Consider the following 16,740-nt stretch of genomic DNA (forward strand, 5'->3'; position numbering starts at 1 on the left):
CCTGATAAAGAATCCTGTAGAAAGTGTAGAACATCTGAATCTATTTTGTGAAAAAAAAAAATGAAATCTGTTCTCTTCAGTTGAACTTCTTGTCTTTTCCCTTTTTCTCTCGATGTTACAAGAAGTTTCGCTGAAGAGTACACACCCTTATCTAATCAGTGGTATGCCCAGAACAATATTGTCAATTGTTTCGCAGGAATTATACCACGAACAATGCGACTGTGTCTGCATTATGTTCGCCTCGATACCAAATTTTTCGGAGTTCTATGTAGAGCTCGAAGCAAATAACGAAGGAGTGGAATGCCTCAGGCTGCTCAACGAAATCATAGCCGACTTCGACGAGTTACTCGCCGAGGAGCAATTCAAGTACATCGAGAAGATCAAGAGCACGGGCTCCACGTATATGGCCGCTTCGGGTATGTCACTCGTAAAGTCTTAGCGGCATCGCGCTACTCGACGAGCCTTTAAACTCGCCCCCGATGGCTACGCCCTCGTTTCATCGGCTCTTATTATAGCTTCGGAAAAGAATTGCAATTAATCACGGAGATTGGTCGAAATTAATGAATTTAATTTAATTTGATTTCTTCTAACCAATTTGGCGATCAAATAAAATTTTCAAAAGCATAATAAGATATACATTATTTTTATTACATATCTCGAGATAATTAACTTTTAATTTGTTTACGAGGAAATAACGAGTTTTAGCGGAAGTATAAATAAGAATTTAGCTAGACGCGTAAGTTCAAAAATAATTTATGAGCCATTACAATTATTATGTAAGACGCTCTAAAAGATAATGCTGTAAAAAATTTTACATTCTAGGAACCAACTTCAATATCATGTAGTGCATGGTATTGAAAACTATCGAAACTATAGATTTCAATATTAAAAATCAAACGTGTACATAATAATAGGCATACGTAAAATATATGTAAAATATATTTATTTATCGCAAGAATAGATGAAAAATAAAAATCATAAATTATAAAAATAGCGCAGTTAATTAATTTAACATATATAGAAAATAATCAATTTATAGAAATAGCAATAATCTTTGTTCAAGCAATAAACAGACATGTATTTTATGTGTATGCAAAAGTTGAAGTCCACGGCTTCAGTATTTTTTTAAAAATATGTATTTCTTAATTTATGTAACATAAAAACTAATAAACACTTAATTATATAAAAATTTACAGATATTATTAAATGTGTAGAGATGTGCAAAAGCATTGAAAAATATGTATAACAATCTATTAAAAGTAGGTAAACTTTCTTGCGCTCTTGGCTAGAATATTTTTTTAATAATTAATTAAGTTGATTCAACACATAAATATTTTCAGGTTTATTCCTAGCTAAATTTGTAAACACTTCAGCAAAACTATCTTTTTTTTTTTCGTATATTTATTATCATCACTGCCAAATGTATTTCGCATTAGATTCAGACACGAACAGAACCCTCCGTTTTAATACTCGCAATAGAAATTCTCTAGTACCACGAAGGCAGATCTAATTTCCCACGACCACTTGACTTTTCGCGCAATTTCCTAACAATTTCCTAACGACGCGGACCTGTTAGTCAAATTAGGACGTCGCGATCGGGACACCACTATCGCACAAAATTCATCCTTGTCTCTTTCTCTCTCCCTCTCTCTTTGTTGCTCTAGGCCTAACGAAAAGCACCTGCGATATGCGGGATTTCAAGCACGTAGTCGCTATGGCGGATTACGCACTGAGAATCCGCGAGCAGCTGGCCTATGTCAATGAACACAGCTTTAATAACTTCCGCATGCGTGTGGGCATCAACATCGGACCGGTAATGTTGAAGAACGTGAACCGAGCAATTTTCGATCGCACGCTGTACCACATCCTTTATAAATAATCCGTAAATTGCACTCAGCAACGAAACGGAAGATGAAAGGGAATTCGCAAATATATTGAAAATTTGTGATAATAGGAGTTTCATAAAATTATATTTTGTATCAATTTAAAATTAATTGAGAGAATGGGGAGAACATTAAAATTTGATACCAATTTCTCTCGAAATTTTAATGCATACCGAAAATTAATTAAGAAAATGGAAAATATGTTGTAATTTTTTATACCAATTTCTCTCAAAATATATTCTAAAATGTAATATAGCTAAAAAGGTAGCTTAAAATCAGGTAGCTTAAAAAGCCACCTGGTATATTAATTCTACTTCTTCTAATGCTAAAGGCGATTGAACTTTAAACGTTCCTGCGTCAAATGTGCAATTCTTTCTCGTAAAAGAGTAGACATTAAATTTTTATTATTTCGCTTAACGGCACTCGAACTCAGCTGTGCGAAAGAAAATCTCTCGGCAGAGTCTGTCGAGGAACCTCGAAGGAGGAAAGATACTCAATACGCGATGCGGATTGCGCAGGTGGTCGCCGGGGTGATCGGCGCCAGGAAGCCGCAATACGACATCTGGGGCAATGCCGTGAACGTGGCCTCCAGGATGGATTCTACAGGCGTATTAGATGGGATTCAAGTCACCCAGGAGGTCCGCGATATTCTTGTCAATAAAGGATATCCGCTCACGTGCCGCGGGACAATCCAAGTCAAGGGGAAGGGCAGTATGATAACTTACTTCCTGGACGGCCCGAGGGACAATATGAAGTCCAATCAGATGGACGTCAAAACGAATTCCAATAACAACACCGACACCGCGGAGAAAACAATCGTCAACAATAGCAGCGAGACTATCTGATTGGTATTGTTATTGATAATTTATTTCACATTAGAGTATTTTCCTTAAAATCTGTTCTTCGTTTTTTTTTAAAGTAAAGTTCATCGTGAAGGTATCTGAGCTGAATAAGGTCCACTTGATTTTTTTAAATTCTATTTTTACAGGGATATTAAAACACTATATATTTTAAAATAAATAATTTTTTTTGTAAATAAAGTAAATTGAGTGTGCCTTATTCAGCATGGAATTTTAAATCTTGACAGGGGATAAATAAAACTGGGAATAATTTTGATTTTACATTTTATATTTATATATTTTAATTGAAATAATAATTTGGTTGAAGTAGCACTAATAAAAGTACACGAGAAACAACGCTAAAGTCCAAAAGAAGAAAATAGTGTGGTTAGACTTCCGGGATACCCATTCCTATCCTGATCGATTTGCCTGAATACGTACGGTGCATGTTTGATGCAATTTACCTTATGGCATCGCAATCAACCGCATAATCTCGCGATAAATTTGGATTTGTGAAGGGAGAAGGAATGCAAAGCGGGTTATTATCTCGGGCGAAGCTGACGAAGTAACAACCCGTAGTAATGCACGATCGCGGATATCTATCCAAAATATTCCGTAAATTGCTGCCGGAGTATGCGAATATTACTACTTCGCTGCGAGCTTCGCAACTTTTTTTTTACCCTACTTCCAAATTCCTCTTAATACACGTTAATCAATAGTTGAAAAATGTTTCTGTCCATTCTTCCTTTTTTTTTTATACTCCATTTAACGCACTCTATTTAACGCAACTTTATGTTATTAAAAAGTTACGCGAAAGTACTGCGCCTTTAAACATTTCATTTAAATCAACAGTGTTTCGCAGCATATTTCAATTCGCGGGTAAACAGGCGAAACTATTTTATTGGCTTTTTCATAAGTTTCATCAGTTTCGACTCATTAAAATGCACGGTGTCTATTTAACTTGCGCAATGTTGTCTACATTTCTAGAATGTATTATCATTTCAATATTTCTCTCGAATGTTGCAAAAGCAAATTCTTGAAGAAGCAATTTACTCGTCATTTCCAACATATATCTTTTGCTCAGATGCTCTTTACGTATTTTAATTTATTATTTTATATTCATCTTAGCCGTTAAAAATTTTATTATTTCGTCGTGATATCGCACTATATCTTGTTAGCATAAAGTCACCACTGTATCCAGCTACGACAATTTGTTACGGAATTGAAGTGCTCCCATAGCTAGGGGGTTGTTACGTAATATTTTCAACCGTGTTGTCGCATTGAACAAATACGCTGACAAGGATACATGCACAAACAGTTACACAACAAACATTTATTGCGCAAGAACGGTCTTGTTGTCATGAAAAATCTCCACTTTGTGCGAAGCGTTTAATATAGAAATAAAGTAAAAATTTCATCTACATAATGACGCATGGCGGAGGTAAATTAATTAAATTAAAATAAAACGCAGGAGAGTCGAAATGGGGTAGAAAGGTAAACATTAAACAAATAAAACGACAATTGCAAATTTGACAGTTACAAATTTAACTTTACAAATAACGTTGTAAATTAAACATACACGGTATGCATATTTTAAAATTGATATTATTAAAAATGATGAAACTTGAGGAAAGGACAATAAAAAACTTTTACTTATTTATCACTAAATCAAAATATTTTATTGGGTTACACGAAAAATGTAACGCAATTGTAATATTTCTGCACTTTTTAAATCGTAAAATAATAATGCGAATTTAAGTGATGTCGTTCGGAATTACAAAAAGTAACTGAATTAATTCATCAAGTAATTCGCAATTCGATCTTCTTTTATAAACATAATCAAAGATTCAATTAACCCATAGTACACCATAGAAAATTGAAACTTCTACCAAGCTCAACATTAATTTAAGGTTGTATACGAATATTTGAGGAAGTTGAAAAATGTTCGCAGACAAGAAGGAATCCTGCATGCATTTCTCGCAGCAGACTCGCATATGTTCTTAAGTTATTCTGATTGAGATGACTTTTTTGCAAATTCTTTGCAGTGTTTAAAATATGCTTATTAGCAACGATATAAATAAATTACCTAAAATTCAAGTGGGTGAGAAGGGAAAAAAGCCAAAATTTTATTTATATTCAGTACAATAACTTTGCTAATAATTAATATTTTAAATTAAAAGTTTAACAATTACATTCATCCGTGCGCTGTTCAATTAATTTTATAAATTCAAAATTATAAAATATTTATTATTTAAAGAAAACATTTAAAAATGTTATAATATATGTTTATAAAAATATGACACTGCATAATAGATCGAAAAAAAAAGTAGTAATATATTTCTTTGTTTCCTACAAAAACAAATGTAAAATTTTTTTTAAAAACAGCGTTTTGTTTAAAAATTACATATTTTTATTCAAAATAAAGAGGAAACATTGCAGAATATATACATACCTAACTTTTCCGCATATAAACTATTACAATACATTTATAATACATGTAATATTGTTGTTTATCTTTGTCAGGACTCAAAATGTGTATAATAAATAAAACATTAATTTAAAAAAACACTTAAATATACATACATTTATATAATAATACACTTAGATTAAAAAAGAAAATAATTAAATGCTAAAGTGTACCTTGAAAAGGTTTCAAAATAGTCAAAAGTAAAAATATGTTGGCTACTGTGGCATATTAGCGCCATTCACAATGGCGAGCTACTAAATCAACGAATAAGTAATCACCATAATCCATCACTAATGGAAACATTAGGAGTAACTGTAATATTTACAAAAGCCGTAGAATCACCTTTTCCTTTACAATTTCTTGTCATTTGAACAGAACTCCAAATGTAGCCTAAACATCCAACTATTATACATTCTTAATTAAAACACATTACATTTGTTAACTGTATGCGCAGCAATTATCCCTTCGCAGAATATGAACTTATCTCCTTCTGTTGAGTGAGAACATAAATTTAATATGAATCCGTTTGTTTAATAATCTTGTATAAAGTAATCTTGTATTAATTTGTAGTATGTAAGCGAATCTTTAACGGATCTTGAAGACTAATTTCAGTCATTAATAAATTGATAATAATGTTGACAGATGGGAATGTTCGAGCAAGAATTAGCGATGGATGACAAGTCACATCACCGATAGAGCCCATCAATTACTTTCCAATTTTCGAGCTATTCAAGACTTCTTCCACGTACTCAAGTCCAAAAACGGCAATATAATGTCCAGATCACGGGTGCGCAAATTAGAATTGTAACTAATCAATTGATCGAAATGAAATCGAGATAACAGCATCACTAATTTTAAGTCTCAAACAAAGCGTAATTGACATTTGTAGAAACAATCCTGGCATTTCGTTGCAAATTTCGTCTAAACTACGTTTCCTGATCCTTGATCACATGCCGATTTCGAAATTAATAAAACTAGAAGAAATAATCTTAAAAACAAATTAAAAGCAAATATTCAAAGAACAAATAAAATTAAGAGCCTTACTTTTCTGCTCCTTAATTCGTGGCAAATATATAATAAAAATTTCCGAATATACCTCTATTAAACGTTTAGTTCACATTTGATTTTTTTTTTTTTTAATGGCACGGATGTGACATAAAAGTAATTCTGAAATCTTCTGACTTTTAATTATAACCTTCCAGAGTATATTTGTGTGATTGTCTTCTCAATTTCGTTTTGTATAATTTTTATTAAAGAAAGTGTTAAAGTATGATATATTTGAACGCGGCACTCATACAAAAACACTAACTCTTGTATGTCAAATAAGAGCAACGGAAGGATATATATATAATAGTTATTTTTAATATTTTAAGAAAATACACAAGAATTAACAGACAACCTTGATTAACAGAAAGAAAAACACAATAATTTTTGATAACAAAATTACTTTTTATAACTCAATATAAATGTGCGTGCGTGCGCGCGCGCGCGTGTGTGTGTGTGTGTGTGTGTGTGTGTGTGTGTGTGTGTGTGTGTGGGTGGGTGTAAAAAACGTTCTTACTGATATACTTAAATCGTTTTAATTTCCTTAAGAATTTAAATTTGCTGTGATGGCAAAAGTTTAGCAACTGCAATCGTCAGCCAAATTTGAGTTGAATGTGCACCGAAATGCCGGACATTAGCGAAATGTAAGGAATGGCAATTCGCCCTCCTGTACACTCGTCGTACTTAAGCTGTTTTTGAACCATGCCTACAAAATGTATGTGATTTACGTGTTAGAAAACTTTAGTTCTCTCGAGTGCTAATCTAAAGTTTATTAACGATGAATTCCACAATAGTTATGGTAATCGATGCCCAGACAGGTGTTACCGGAAGCGTGTCGTACTGTGGAAAATTTCTTTCGGGGATGTATGCTAATTAAGTGAAGTATTATGTAGCGACAAGTGTCAATTTATACATAATATTAAATGTGTGCGCACAATTATTTTATAAAACAAGGTAGCTCTAGTTCTTCGTGATTCCACATCCATTCGTGTTTCCAAATTCTTTCGCATGTTTGTTATGTCAGTTTTCAAATATTCTTTTATAAAGTTTAACAACAAGGCTAGAAAAAGTTCTGAACTTTATATCATGCTCATATTATATCTAAAATTACATTTTTCTATATTTTAAACAGGTAAATACTTTCCATGATTTCATGATACAACAAGATAATGAGAATAAAGATTTTTAAAATTGAAAAGAGAAAAAAAACATTTATTCTCTGACAATAAGAATGCCAACATCCTCGAAGAAATACATATATCTAGCGTCAATATTAATTATAAACTCGGGTCAATAATATATGTTAAGTCGTATGCAGCAATTAAAAGTAAGATTGAATAAGATCTAGCATTAAAAATCCGCTTTTGAATTTATTTCTTAAAAACGCGTTTTTTACGTCTTTTAAAATACACAATTATTTTGATTGTGTCTTTAATCAATCTATTAAACTTTAATTGTGTCTTTAATTAATCTATTAAACTTTGTAAATTTCTAACTGTTTAGTGCAATTTTATAGTTTTAAAAAAATTAGCTTTAGTGCAAGCTTACATATATGTATAACAAATAAATATTAATGGCTATACCAATGTTTATATAAATTATTAAATGTTATTTATTGAGTATGTTGATTCTAAAAAAGATATATTTATTCTATATATATATATATACAATTTTTTAAAAGCTAAAATTGCATCAAACAATTAGAAATTTCCAGATTAAACGATTAATTAAAGACAAGGTTAAAAATAATTGTTATGTTTAATAATAGAATAAAGAGAGATTTTGTTTTTATCATTAACTATTATTTTAAAACTAATTAAAAAAATAGTTTATTTATAATTAGTTAAGTGAGCTTTATCAAGTCGACTTAGGAATCTCAGCATCACAAAACACATAATTCCATGAAATACTATTTCAACTTCGTTGAAAGAAAAATTTCATTTTTTTGTATTGCTGAGTATATTATTGATCCGAAACTTTTATTTATTTGGCATAATTTGTACATAATTTGTAGACAATTTAATTATTTGTAGTAATTTCCGGGTTCACTGCGATACGAATCATTCTCACGACGTGTTTAACGAGTTAGACACTTCCGTATTATTCTAGTCAATATGAAGAGAGAAGACTTCCCAATGAATATATATCAGAAAAAAAGTTAAGCCTGATACAACGAAACCGTGGACGAACGAACCTCGTACGTGTAAACAGTTTGCTTTAACAAGAAGGGGACCACGGCGAGTTAATAAATGTAGACTCAACGATTGAATTGTAGTCGCCTCGAAGGATGTGAAAAAATCGTTATTTTATTTTATACTCGCGTCTATATTCTTCGTATTCTATAATGATCGATATTAAATATGGAAAAATATTTATTAATCGTTTTTTCATAATTCATTAAAGAATTATTTTTTAATAAAGAAAAAATTCTTGATAAATCGCTACAAACTGTTAATCTTTCATATTTTAATCTATGAAAAATTTACTCTCTAGTATTAAGCAATTTCGAAAATTATATTTCACTAATGCAGCTTTCATTAGAACGCATAGCAAGATATAAATTATAAATTATATTATTAACAAATAAAAAAGTGATAAGGATATGAAGAATAAATATTTTAAGAAATATTGAAAAATGAATTATTTAAAAAATTAATTACTCAATTACTATTTTACTTTTTCTGTTTTAATTTAGAGGAAATTTACTTTCCAATATTAAATTTAAAAAATTGTATTTTATTAATGCAGGCTAAAATTTTTATTAAAAAATGTATAAAAATAATAATACAAGATAAGGACATTAATATAAATTGTATTACTCAGTTAAAAAATGATAAAGATTAATAATTTAAGAAATATTGTGTGAAAAATCAGTTATTTAAAAAAGTTTAATTTGATTACTATTTTATTTCATCATATTTTAAACATTACAAAGATTTTTTTTTATTGAACTTTGAATACAATGCCTGTTCTTTACACATCCGCAGCTGCAATTCTGCCTTGATTTCAGAATTTTAAAGGACCTCTAGCGTAAAAGTAAATTAATGTAATTAAAATAGTAAACTCCGGGCGGACGTAGGAGAGAACTGTAAACGTCGGACGAACGATTTTCTACACTAGCCAACTTTCCGACAGAAAGTTAATGAAATTGCATGATGTTACCATGCAGGCGTCAACTAACCGACGGGTATTTTTTTTCTCATCGAACCTAACCACCTTTAAAGGAACGTTCAAAAAAGATATTTTATTTGATTACTGCTTTATAAAAAAGAATTGCAGAAACTATTGGAAGTCATAAATTAATTTATCGGTCAATTTAGTTAATTAAAATACTAGTTTCGTCTAGAAACATCGTGATGCAATGTTATAAAATAAGTATGTAGTAAGTACTTAATGTAGAAGTAAGAGCCTTAATGTAATACACCACAGAAGAAGACGAGAATGCCGGAAACGAATCATTTCCTCTCTTTCCCTCGAAGAGAGAAAAGAGAAACCGGCGCGCGCATTTGACCGGCAAACGCGACAAAGCGGCTGGTGCAGGTTACAAACACCAAGAGAGATGAAAAGATAAATACTTTGTGGAATCTCAACGGAGTAGGAATGAATGGAATTCTACTGAATCAACATTTCAATGCTTCAAATATTCGAAATGCGAATTTACTCGCAGCCGGAACGCAATAATGTGAATTCTTTCTTATTCCGTGCCGCCGAAAATCAAGATGGTCGAAATGACATCGAAATTATCGATATATCTATACGACTCTGCAAATTCTCTCTGTCTTTTTCTCTCTGAATACGCTGTGAATACGCTCGTGTGGAAACGATTGATCGTCCGAACGTTACGCGCGGGGGATTCGACGAAAACGTCGACGTTCCGCGGTATATATTCAATGTCTCATAGATTAGGTACTATCATGTAAATATGTATATGTATATGTATGTATATGGGGCGCTTGTGTGCATATGTACAAACTCGGCCAAAGTGTATACATAAATGTTAATTACGTTGATGTGCATCTCTACGCCGCGCGGCTCGAGTTCTCGATCTTCTCGATAAGAATATACATATCGACCTTCTTTGCGCCTAGGCAATCCCTTCCCCGCGAACGACAAGTAAAAAGAAAAGAGCTATATTTGTTATAGAGAAAATTAGAGTATAGAGCACGGTGTGTATATACAGGGTGTTTGGTAAAGATTTATGCAATTTTTATAAGCAGGTAGAGCGCATTAAGCTGAACAGAAAAGTCCTTATCGTTTTTCCATTTTGGCAATAGTTAACGAGTTATAAACTTGTAAAATTTTCTGTATTAGCCCGGCCTACCGGCAAATGCAAGCGCGCCGAGCGCCCGACCGCGGCGGCCGCCCCTCCCTAGCGCTTGAACCTTGAGATTGCTAGACGCGCGGGGGGAGTTGTTACAACAAGCGGCAATGGCTACACACAAGCGACGCGTAAAGCTGGATTCTTCCTTTGAGTTATGATAGTTCCTTACTTTTTTAAATGAAAATAAAATTTTCTAATGACAAAAAGTATGTGTGTACGTGTACATACATGTGTACAAAAAAATATCAGTTCTAATGTTTAAAGAAGCAATTACTAAATTTATTTTTTTTAATAAATAATGATTATTTTTAATAAAAAATATTTTTTTGATGATAGTCTTAAACGTCGTAAACTGTCATTATAAATTTTAAAAGAAGCTATTATCATGTGCTCAAAAAAAATTTATACTTCTTTAAACAACATTAAAAAATTTTATCGATTAAAATGGAAATAACAACCAAATAAAATGTTTGTTTCAACTTTATATTCTTAATTAAAAATTAAATAACGAGGATATTTATATTTTTAATAAAATTAATCCTTGTGATAGACTTATAATACACGGAAAAAACTTTGTGGTAAAAATTACTATGGTAAGTAGTAAACGCGTGCTAAGGAGGAATTATGAAAATTTTTATTATGTTCTTCATCAAATTACGATAATATTTACACTACTTATATGATACAATTCTCTGAAATTTCTTTTTACAGTTTGTGGTTACTATCATAAATGATAAATCATACATAATTTTACTATAAAATTTTCTCCGTGTAGATTTACGAATATATGAATTTATTAAATGTTTGAAAACTTATAAACAATATTTATTTAATTCAAGAAAATTTTAGTGTGTGTGTGTGTGTGTGTGTGTGTGTGTGTGTGTGTGTGTGTGTGTGTGTACGTATCCGAGAAAGGAATAATCACTTTGTGACAGAAAAATGATTATTCCTTAGTTTGTGATTTTATATCACTGTTATTATTCATGCTGATTACTATAATATACAATACACGCACACGTAGAAAAATATGATTCTAGTTTTAAGAAAATCAATTGTTCACTTTTAATTTTATTCTTTTTAATAATTATCTTATCTTTAATGGTTGAAAAAAATATTTTATTGATAATAAACATCTCACTTTACATAAAAAAAAAAGTTCAACATTTTCGTGTATGTACACACACACACACACACACACACACACACTAAAATTTTCTTGAATTAAATAAATATTGTTTATAAGTTTTCAAACATTTAATAAATTCATATATTCGTAAATCTACACGGAGAAAATTTTATAGTAAAATTATGTATGATTTATCATTTATGATAGTAACCACAAACTGTAAAAAGAAATTTCAGAGAATTGTATCATATAAGTAGTGTAAATATTATCGTAATTTGATGAAGAACATAATAAAAATTTTCATAATTCCTCCTTAGCACGCGTTTACTACTTACCATAGTAATTTTTACCACAAAGTTTTTTCCGTGTATTATAAGTCTATCACAAGGATTAATTTTATTAAAAATATAAATATCCTCGTTATTTAATTTTTAATTAAGAATATAAAGTTGAAACAAACATTTTATTTGGTTGTTATTTCCATTTTAATCGATAAAATTTTTTAATGTTGTTTAAAGAAGTATAAATTTTTTTTGAGCACATGATAATAGCTTCTTTTAAAATTTATAATGACAGTTTACGACGTTTAAGACTATTATCAAAAAAATATTTTTTATTAAAAATAATCATTATTTATTAAAAAAAATAAATTTAGTAATTGCTTTAAGCATTAGAACTGATATTTTTTTGTACACATATACACGTACACACATACTTTTTGTCGTTAGAAAATTTTATTTTTATTAAAAAAAATAAGGAACTATCATAACTCAAAGGGAGAATCCAGCTTTACGCGTCGCTTGTGTGTAGTCATTGTCGCTTGTTGTAACAACTCCCTCCGCGCGCCTAGCAATCTCAAGGTTCAAGCGCTAGGGAGGGGCGGCCGCCGCGGCCGGGCGCTCGGCGCGCTTGCATTTGCCGGTAGGCTGGGCTAATACAGAAAATTTTACAAGTCTATAACTCGTTAACTATTGCCAAAATGGAAAAACAATAAGGACTTTTCTGTTTAGCTTAATGCGCTCTACCTGCTTATAAAAATTGCATAAATCTTTACCAAACACCCTGTATATATATATGTATATATATATATATATATATATATACGGGTGTTGTGTAAACATTCCGTCAATGTTTACAAGCAGGTAGAGCGCATTAAACTGAACAGAAAAGTCCTTTACGTTTTGCAATTTTCGCAATAGTTAATGAGTTATTGATTACACAGGTACGCAAAAAAAGTGGTGTTTTTTTTAAATTAAGAAAAAATAAGCCAATTCAGCAATTCTGACCTTGGATTTGAATTCAGCGAGTCCAAATACATAAGGATTAATTAGTTTGATCCGACGAACCAATCACTTTTTTGTGTGCCTGTGTAATCAACAACTTATTAAGTATTGCGAAAATTGCAAAATGGTAAAAAACTTTTCTGTTCAGTTTAATGCGCTCTACCTATAAAAATTGCATAAATCTTTACCAAACACCCTGTATATATATATAAAAAATATTTTGACAAGTCTTAATCGATTAACTAGATCAAGCGATTAATGGATGTTGTGTTTAACGAGCACATCATTTAACTAATTCATTGGATAACATTGTCATGTGTGAAAAATAATGTATCAGATCACGTCGAATTGGATTAAACACTAGTTTTCGCGATTTAATTATGCGGGCTGCGACGAGCTTAATGCTTGATTAGAATGACCGTCGATTAACACGATAATTGTACTATAAGGTACAAGTTGAATCTATGCTTTTGCGAGAGTTTTGATAACGCTGGCAGGGCCAGTTAATATTAAATATTGATTGACAGAGCTAGTCAATTGTTGAAGCAAAGAGGTCTTGATCAAATCATGTTAATTAATGAGCATCGGATTGTTCATAAAATCGTTATGAAATCGACAATTTTCCTTTTACCTCAAACATAGAATTTCCTTTCATTTTTGAAAATTTTTTAAATAAATATATAAATAATTATATTGAAGAAATAACGCGTATATTAAGTAAATGTGTAAACTTAAAAAATTGTTGCATTATAACAATACTAAATTTATTTAAACAAATAGATATCTAAACTTTAATAAAATAAAATTGAGATGATAAAGAATCAGGGTTGGGTGAGTTAATATATTTAATAATTAAATTAAGTTAAAATTAATTTAGTTACAATTTACATAAATATAAAACTTAGTTAAAAGTAACGTTAAGATTAAATTAAATTAAATTAAAAGTTAATTTTGAAAAGCATTATGTATATTAAATAAAAAAGTCGTTATTTTTTATAAAGCTAGATTACTCAATACAATTATAAAACAAATTATTCATATAAATAAAACATTAAATAAATTTAATGTTTTATTTATAAATTAAGTTTATATAAAAATAAAGAAATATAACTTTTTTATTTAAAAATGTTTTTTCTTTTATTATTATTTCTTTTATTTAAATAAGTACTCTTATAACTTTAATAAAGTTCATAAAAAGGTTAATAAATTAAAATTTGTTTCTAAAAATAACTAGTTAAAGTAAAATTATTTAAAATTAATTAGTTATTAAATTTTTAACTTTGTTATTTAACTTTTATCTTTTTAACAAAAATTGTTAATCTTTTACTATCCAACCTTGATAATGATAATAATATTAATAGGATAAAATTCTAAAATATTTTTGTGCAAATTATATTGTTTAATCGTTGTGGCATTGATAAATAAATATATCTTTAAGTTAAACTATTCCACGATTTCACGTGCAAAACTATCGAGGTAAAGTTGGAGCACAAATTATTCATATAAACTCTTATGTCGAAATTACTGTGCATCGCACCGTATCGGAGTAACCGTGTAAGTTCTTATGTCATAAGTCCGTCAACTACATGTTTTACAGCCTAGAAGTCTATTAACGTCAAAGAGTTAATCGTCCAAATAATGGCGACAGCCGTTAACTGTTAGCAAGATTTATGATATACTTTATCTTCATTTTTGCAGCGAGATTCGAAAAACCAAGTCCTTAAAAAATTCCTTCCAAAAAGGTTTAAGGTTTAACGGAGGTAATCCATCTCTTCAAATAATTCGAATGTTAAACAAAGCGAAAACTGTACACTAGTCAAGATAAAGCGTGCGTTAAAATGAAATAATAGCTCGTCGAAAGTGTGTTAAAAGATTGCAAGTGATATTATTGGAAAGTATTTCGTAAGAATCGGGGAATATTGATCGACATTAGAATAACAATTGATTGTTGTCCTCGGCAGAGAATGTTTCCCTTCCAGATTTCTCTATAATTTGCCTATGATAGGAAAGCATAGAAACCTCGTTTATGACGTCGATAAAATGTCGCGTTGATCCTAAAGTCAATATGTATAACGATATGGCTCGATACGGAAGACTACTGGTTGAACTTGAAAGTGCACAAGATAGAACAAAAAATGTATTGTTTATTATTACTCCGAGAAAAATATTTATCTAACTTTAATGGCCTAAAGTTTACTGACAAGATACATCAGTATCAATAGTCATAATTGCGCGCCATAATTAACACTGATAATATAAAATTAATTTTTAACAAAACTAAACTGTCTAATTTTTTTCTGTATCCTTTTCTCAACCTTTCTCTTATTTTACACAAAAATTATTTCTTTAAAATATTGAATATACAACTTTATCCAAAAAATTTAAGTAAAATTATTTTTAGTAAACCTTAACAAAGGGGGATCCAGCCCCAATGATCTTGACCTTAACATATGTTGTCAAAGTCACTCTCCTGAGTGATGTTCAAAAGATTTTAGCCGGCGCTGATTCGTTAAAAAGTTATTAATTAAAAAAAAATTTCATAATTTGGCTGTAATGTTCTCATACCATGTATAAATAAAAAGAATGGTTACCAAAAGGGAATCCAGTCCCAATAAATAATAAATTCATTATTAAAATAAAGCACGCATTTTTGCGTGTGTTAAAATAAGATAATCTATTAATTTATTATTATCTTAATCTTTTATGCAAAGTCGCAAATCCGTGTGGTGCAGAGAACGCGAAACCCTCCCTCTACATCCTTGCATTAATTTCTATAAAGTATGCATTTTTGCGTACTTTAAAATAAGAAAATCTATTAATTTAAGCGTGCTTTATTTTAATAATGAATTTCTTATTGTACTAGATACATCTTTCTTTATTTGTTTATAACTTTTTAACGAACGATTAGTGCCGGCTAAAATTTCTTGAACATCACAGGAGGGTAACCTTAACAACATATGTCAAGATCAAGACCATTGGGGCTGGGTCCCCTTTTGTTAGAGTTTGCCTTATTTTTTTTTACACTAAGTATTCGAAAAATATAATCCATATTTTGTGTTTCAAAAATAATCTTCTCCGATTTTTATGTATAAATATAACATTGCGTACCTAATTTGCATACAAGTTTGTGTAATATTACGATATTTATTAAACAAGATTGGAATTATAACTAATAAGATAAAAGAAGTTTACAATAATCGAAGTAATACAGTACATAGGTGAGGTAAATGTGTCTAGTGATACAACATGAATTTCAAATTGTTGTATTTATAGTAGTTATCTAAGGGTGGTATAATAGTGAAGAATGTTTATTCTCAATTTTTAAAAAAATTATTTTAGTAATGAAAGTACTACTTTATAGCCGATTTTTTTCTTATATTCACCATTATTAATTTTAGATCATGTACAGCAAAAAAAAAAAAAACAACAAAATGGTCATTTAAATATTATTCTTTTCTTGAACTTTTGTGCTACTTATTGTGCCGGTCCTCAGCAGAGAAACTTCCTTAATACTACAAAATGCGTGATATCCGAACAAAATTACCTTTTTTTAAAAAAAACTTTAAAAAAGGCGCCAAGTGTGTGTATGTGCGCCCCTAAGAAAAAAATTATTATATTAGGTAAATTGCATTATTGTCCTATTGTTTTATTGTTTTATTGTCTTCTTTACAAAAATAATGATATAAAATTAATGTGCCAACAATAAGAATATTTATACAAAATTTATTTATTATAACTTTTTATTGAAATATTTAATAATAAACGGGCTTGATGATC

General features: G+C 30.1%; 1 protein-coding gene across 2 annotated transcripts in view; it reads left to right on the top strand.

Moving 5' to 3' along the window:
- Positions 1–7,442, top strand: part of LOC105838640 (adenylate cyclase type 6) — a 163,567-nt gene extending 156,125 nt beyond the window's left edge. The window contains exons 19-22 of one of the 2 annotated variants that reach the window (XM_036293406.1): positions 197–416; positions 1,665–1,813; positions 2,402–2,731; positions 5,832–7,442. In XM_036293406.1, the coding sequence (XP_036149299.1) occupies positions 197–416; positions 1,665–1,813; positions 2,402–2,728 (696 nt within the window). In that variant the 3' untranslated portion in view covers positions 2,729–2,731; positions 5,832–7,442. Of the gene's footprint in view, positions 1–196; positions 417–1,664; positions 1,814–2,401; positions 2,732–5,831 lie in introns of those variants that run through there. The other variant, XM_036293405.1, reaches the window with a different exon arrangement.
- Positions 7,443–16,740: the final 9,298 nt, after the last annotated feature.

This window comes from Monomorium pharaonis, chromosome 10, assembly GCF_013373865.1.
Source record: "Monomorium pharaonis isolate MP-MQ-018 chromosome 10, ASM1337386v2, whole genome shotgun sequence".
In the NCBI taxonomy this organism is placed as follows: domain Eukaryota; kingdom Metazoa; phylum Arthropoda; class Insecta; order Hymenoptera; family Formicidae; genus Monomorium; species Monomorium pharaonis.